Source organism: Anarrhichthys ocellatus, unplaced genomic scaffold (assembly GCF_004355925.1).
Source record: "Anarrhichthys ocellatus isolate YVR2014 unplaced genomic scaffold, GSC_Weel_1.0 scaffold144, whole genome shotgun sequence".
Taxonomy (NCBI): Eukaryota; Metazoa; Chordata; class Actinopteri; order Perciformes; family Anarhichadidae; genus Anarrhichthys; species Anarrhichthys ocellatus.
Genome location: NW_022280174.1, coordinates 431,141 through 437,717, shown reverse-complemented (window position 1 = coordinate 437,717; position 6,577 = coordinate 431,141). Strand labels below are relative to the sequence as shown.

At 40.9% G+C, this 6,577-nt stretch overlaps 1 protein-coding gene across 1 annotated transcript in view; it reads right to left on the bottom strand.

Annotated features, from left to right (window-relative positions):
* map4k2 (mitogen-activated protein kinase kinase kinase kinase 2) overlaps positions 1 to 6,577 on the bottom strand; it is a 41,177-nt gene that overhangs the window by 26,989 nt on the left and 7,611 nt on the right. The window contains exons 11-13 of the mRNA XM_031877695.1: positions 1,964 to 2,022; positions 1,813 to 1,865; positions 39 to 77 (exon numbers count right to left, since the gene is read on the bottom strand). Coding sequence (XP_031733555.1) covers positions 39 to 77; positions 1,813 to 1,865; positions 1,964 to 2,022 — 151 coding nt within the window. The remainder of the gene's footprint in view (positions 1 to 38; positions 78 to 1,812; positions 1,866 to 1,963; positions 2,023 to 6,577) is intronic.

Here is a 6,577-nt window from a genome sequence, read left to right as displayed (position 1 = left end):
GCTGTTAGGAGAGGCTGGAGTTGATGGATGTTGCCTACCTCAGCTGCAGAGCTTGCTCCACACATTCCAACAGGCTCCTGCAACAGGAACACCTGGTATTTATCTGACTACGGGCCTGAATGGCCCACAACAAAGGGGGGTCCACTACTAGTCCGAGGATATTAGGACTGCTGATGTCCTGTGCCAAACTAAAGGATAATTCCACTTTATTAGAACTCAGATTTTATTCTTCTTAGTTTTCACAATAATTTCCATCAGTAATGATGACAATGTACTCACCTAGGTAATTGCTAACTTTTTACAAAATTTTAGAAGTACTATGTTTAGGAGTCCTACGTGGAGCATTTTGAACAAGAAGTGATTTACTGGTTATAAAATGACTTATCAGTGGGTTAAGGGTTCCACTAATGAATCTGTTCCCCGACACATTTCTTAGAACGTGACTAAAGGTGTTATATTTTAAAGTAAATGTTCCCAAAAAATGTGTGCAATGGAAGCAAAGATGGACAGCCCCCAAAAACAATAAGGAATTGCATTACACACATTCAATTTTGTGCCCGCCAGAAATAATACATGTAGATATCTCATTCATTACATCTTCATTTCTATTTTTTTTATTTAGCTGAGCTATTTTCCCTAACCTAGTGATTCAGGTGTCACTACAACAGTGACGAGGGGAAACATGGTTGATTGAAGTGTCGTACTTTCGGTCACTACAGAAGGGCTCACTGGGCTACACGTAGCCCTGAACGGCATCAGTGGTTTGGATTATCTTGATAAATTGTTGCTTTGTTTACAACCAACAAGTGTTCCCAGATCTCAGTGACTACTTTGGTGAGTACAATGTTAATATAACTGATAGAATACTACAAATATTACCAATAATAGTATTGCTAAATATCTAATCTAACATTAGAAATTATTCTACCATTGCTTCTCCTGCTGCTTTCAATAACAAAACATATTACATCAGCCCATTACATCAGTCCATAGGACTACACTATTCTATCCCATATTCTGTCATTAAAGATACACTCTGAACTTGCTATAGTGCACATTAGTGCTATCAAATCTCCGAAAAGCAATTTGGCAATTTTGATGTCGCGGCCACACTTTAAATTGCAGGTCACATGACACTCTTTTTCCCAGGAAGAGATTTTACACAATCACTACACGCACACACAAAGAAAATAATTGTAAAATGACGAAGACAAACTAATTTCACATCATTTCAGGTTGTGATAAAGGTTTTAAAAAGTCTTAAAGAGAATTGATGATTTACTGGTAAAACACGGAAGCCGAAAGAACTTTTTGGACGTAGGCAACTAATAGCAGCAAATGGCGAAAATAGTTGTGTTTGGATATTCACTGAATGGAAAGTGTGACATCACTTGAGGACATTTATCAGACTTCACACAGCTCCCTCTGGAGACACTTAAGGCTTCATACTACTTTTTTCATATAAGCAGTATTATTTCCCAACTCAAGGTTGTAAAATCAGTGGAGGTCCCCTTTGAAACATCCATGCTCTGTTCACTGTTGGGATCCATTTAGAATTTAACACAGTTCTAAAGCTGGGAGGAAGTCTTTGGATTCGGGGCCACTACTGGCCACTTGAAAAACATGATCAGAGTGTATCGTTGACAGGAGAGGAATTTGGGTAGTTTGTCCAATGTTGTCCTAGGATGAATTACTGATAGCTTCGAAGAAGGCATCCTTTACAGCTGTGACATCTCGACAGCTTAAAAGCACAACATTCCCAGAACAGAATGAAAGTAGAGTCGTGAAGAAGAAAACAGAGAGAAGGCTTACGTTGAGTTGTCTTCGCCTCCAGACAGACTCCAGTCATCATCATAGGAGCCCTGCTGAAGGGGGGGGGATACACACAGAGTCCATGGTCATATTAATGTATATCATCAGTATACATCTGTCACAAAAATACCTTGCAGGAAAATAACCTCACCAAATCGGGATAAGGCTCAGTGACTTTCCTCAGCGGAGGCCCAAACTTCACTTGGTCGACTGCAAAGAAAACGTGATGAGAATGAAGAGATTGTTGAGCAGTATTCACACAGAAACATTTTTAAATCAGATTAGGACAATAAAGAGCAGGCCAATGTGCTCCCACACAATCCAGGCCTTTTCATGTACTATTGATGAGCACTCACTTTCAAGTGCATGCTCCTATCATGTCAATAATGAGCTAGCACTGAGGCAGACTGGCTTCTACAGCCCTGACCCAATACAAGAGCCAAGCACAGCATTAGAGCGGGACAGTGACATTTTTAAGGCGACAGTTTGAATTGGATTCAGTGCACTGAGGGGTTTTGCTGCAAAGTACTTGGTCTGGTATGACCGGTAGCTTGTGGTAACTAATGTTGTTATCTTGTTTACACTGACTGTCTTTGATGTCCATGGTACTATTCACATTTAACAGCTCACAACATACAGTATCTACTTAAGCTAATTAAAAGCTAGATAAATAGCACATCTTGCCTGATATGCCAGCTAACTTAAAAACATTGAAATTTAGTTTATCAGGGTTTGGTTGCATGGGTGGATTATGAGACGATGGACCCCTGGGCAAAGACATACAAAAGGCCCAACCTCTTCTACATAGGAGCAAGACGCACATACAGTACGTCATAGTTGTTGAGTCTCTTTTGTATGTTGTGTCTCTTTGTAGTCATAACACATCTCTGTAGTTTTGTGTCTCTTGGAAGTAATTTTGTGTATTTGTGGTTGTTTTGTTTAGACACATTTCTTCTTGATTAAACACATTACACAATCTCCACAATAATCTTCAGAAACTACTGAACAGATTTCGATCTAATTTGTCATGGGCAGTCAAGACTGGGAGTCCATCATTGTTCGAGACCACCTGACCGTTTATTAAATGTCACCAGAATGCATGCACAAAATATTACATTCTAATGGTCTGATTTAGCACATGTATGATTTCAAGAGGACTGAACCCTCCATGAACTTTCCTCTAGCGACACCATCGGGTCAAAATATCAACTTGGGACATGAGTTGACGAGCGACTGTCATTAAAGCCTTAACTTTGGATTTTAATCATCCAAATTTCCTTTAAAGAAATGTACTGTAATGAACAGTATTTCATTACAATACAAGTATTTGCTTATATCCCGTATTCATGGTTGATTGCTTCAAGGTGTGTGTACAATTTTATGGGGCATTTCATAATTTTTTGCATCTCAGATGTTTTTTGAAAAAAAACACACCAACATACATATCCATTGCAGTCCATTTTCACATTTATTCGGCAGACTAGCTTATAGCTTAAGTATCATACTTTGGTTTCTCTGATGACTTGACTGAGACGTGGTTAACAGGAAGAAGCAGATCGTCATGTAAGCGCAGAGAACCATAAAGCAGAGGATGTGTACTTTTATCATGTTTGTCTTGTTGTCTGTGTTGATTGTAATGTGTGTCGAGATGGATGCCTCGCCTTCTATTGCAAACCAAGTCTACCTACGGGTACAAATAAAAGTAACGTGAACCTGATGGGGGAACTAGTGAACCAGAAAGAGGAAGTAGCTGTCTCGTCTCGGCTCAGTTATCTCCCACGGTGTACGTTTCTGAATGCCTGCATTAATAGATGAAACTTCTATCATCATTTTAAAGTTTAGAACTCGAGACCAGAAGTTCTTTAAGTTATTTTCTTTGCTGATTAGAAACTGATTGTAAAATGTCTTGATTTATTCAACATGTATGTCAAAAATACACTACCCACTAAAGGAATGGAGAATGTTTGTCATGAACAAACAAAAACACAATTTATTTTTGAATGTTTTTAATTCTTTTCCACCTTCCTTAGCAGTCAGTGGTGTCACTACAGTGTGAAGATCAACTTGCAGGGACTTGAAACATCCTTGCAATAGAAATTCCATCCCGGTGAACATAATGTGTCCTTTTTTGTCAAAGATCCACTGTTGCTGCTTGGTAACGTAGTTGGGGGGGGGGGGGGGGCTGATTCGAAAGCTCTGTGCTGTATTACACAGCAACACAGCCTCCCCAACCTCTTCACTGGTGCTTTATGTTATTCGCACCATGGTGATGCCTTGTTCTTGCACTGCTATTTTGTGTCTTGTTGCCTTTGCAACAAGGCTGTGTCTTTGTCTGTTGGTCCGTCCACCACTTTGGTCCAGAGAGAAATATCTCAACAGCTTTTTGATGGATTTCTATGAACTTTGGTACAGATATTCATGGTACCCAGAGGATGAAGCTTAATGACTTTGGTAATCCTCTGAATTCTCCTCGTTACCAGCAATTCAAAGTTCTCTTTGAAAATATCTTAACATCTGCTCGATGTATTCGCACAACATTTGGTATGAAGACAATTATGGTTCCCAGAGGATGAAACCTATTGACTTTGGTGATCACCCTAGTTTTCCTCTAGTGCAAACTGCAGGTTGACATTGGTGGTTTTGAGGGAAATGTCTCAACAACTGTTGGATGGATTGCCAAGATATTTGGTCCATTCATGTTCCCCTCAGGCTGAATTTTAACAACCTTGGTGACGCCAAAATTTAAATTTGCCCAAAACTTTGGTTGATCACGTAATACCTGCTAAACTAAAAACATTCCCACACAAAGTGCAGCTGAGGCTAAAAACTGACATGTCATCATGACACCATGCCAGCGTTAGGTAAAACCACACACAGCCGCTAGCATGGCTGTAGACTCTTAAGTCTAGTCTTTAAACTAATGCAAATACAGTCCGTTGCTGCGGTAATGATACGTCACTGTTTCAATACCTTATTTTGGGAAACATTTTCCTCTAAAAATACATTTAGTCATTTAACAAAGTAAACCAAACCTCTCAAAGGTTAAGTGTCTGAACACAAACAGCTGTACAAGAAGTTCACCTATCTGAAATGCAAAACGATTAATGAAGATTACAAATCTGTAATAATAATCAGCAGTGGTAACCGCGCTAGCATTAGCAGTAGTAACAGCACTAGAAGTGTGATATTGGTCAAACTGAGGTGCACGGTTTGAATGTGCTTGTGGCTTGGGTATCTATGAATAGCACACTGTATAGGGGAAGTTGAGGTCAGGTTGATCTATGATTTGGTACTGGGCAGAGTGTGAAGCCAGACTGTCGCACCAGAAGCCCTTACGCCACAAGAAGACTATTGGCAGCAGCAGCGGTATGAAGTCACTGCAGCCAGTGCATAGAAGTACCACTGTCTGTCACACACCAATGGCATGTTCTCAGTGCCATCCTCTGACGCAGCTTTCGTCCCACATGTATGGACGGTTTATAGGACCAGGGCAGCCGTCAGCAGGCTGACTGAGAGGCTTTTGTCCTCATTCATATTATGGAGATTACAGCACTGAATACTGGGGGTCATGGAGGACAATGAAGCCACTCTTCAGCAAGTACAACTGACACACAGTATATTTAGACATGCATGCATACAGTGAGTCAGAAACAAAGTATTACTGTGCAATATTTAAGAGATATATGGATTATATATTCACACGCAAAGATGCAGAGCTCCGTGAAGACTGGCTATCATGTTTGTCATTTAGATGTCACGGTGCTTACAGTGATAATGTTGGTGATCTCTTGTGGGTGTTGTTGACATTAAAATAATTATAATAAATTCATAAAAACAAATTATTATGCTGTACATGCATATGAAGTAGTTTGAGATGAGTAGTTCAGCATTTTGGGAAATATACATTCAGTTTCTTTCCTAAGATGGTTTCCAGCTTTATGTTGGGATCTGACTATATGGCTTCGACATGTGCTGTGGAACAAAGAGAGTCAGGCCTTCCCTTTTGCAAGCAAAGGTTTCATCCTGATTGTAGTTTGAGCACCAAACCCCCAGCTCTGAAGAAATTCACATTAGGGTGTAAGTTTCATCCCCCAAAAAACGATGTGTTCCTGAAGTTACCTGAAAGCAGCGCTGCAATCTAATTGGCCGAGAGCCAAGACACCCCAGGACCCCTGTGGTTCAGCCACCGTTCTACAAAACAACCAGCAACCCCCACCTCAACGCTTTTTCCCCTTCGACCTCCGTCGAGCTAGGGAGCACACCAACGTTGTTTCCCTTTTCAACCAAATCCTAGGTCTCTAACAGTTTATATTCGCTGGCCGAATTCACCAAACTGTCTATTTTATCTATTTTATCTTTGTTCGTATCCACGGAGCGAACCCTTTTATTCCTGCAGAAGTGAAGAAGCAAGACTTCTTCAGAAAGAGAGAGAGAGAACTTCCACTCTCCACTCTCCACCAAGCGCCTCGTTTGCTCCGGACATAAGGACGCGAAAATCCCATATCCAGACGACAGCGAATCTCTCCTACCGAGAGAACACCTCCCGCGGCACGCAGCCGCGCTGCCTGGGCCCAACGAAGCTCAGAAGAACCCCTCAGAAGAACCCCCCCCACCTCAATCACCACGATTGCATCGTACCGTAAGGCGAAATAGAGTCTGGGCAGAGTTAGAGAGAGTTAATTTGTGTTTATTTTATCTTGTTTTGTTCCTTTCCCTTCTCTTTTACTAATACACACACACACACACACACACACACACACACACA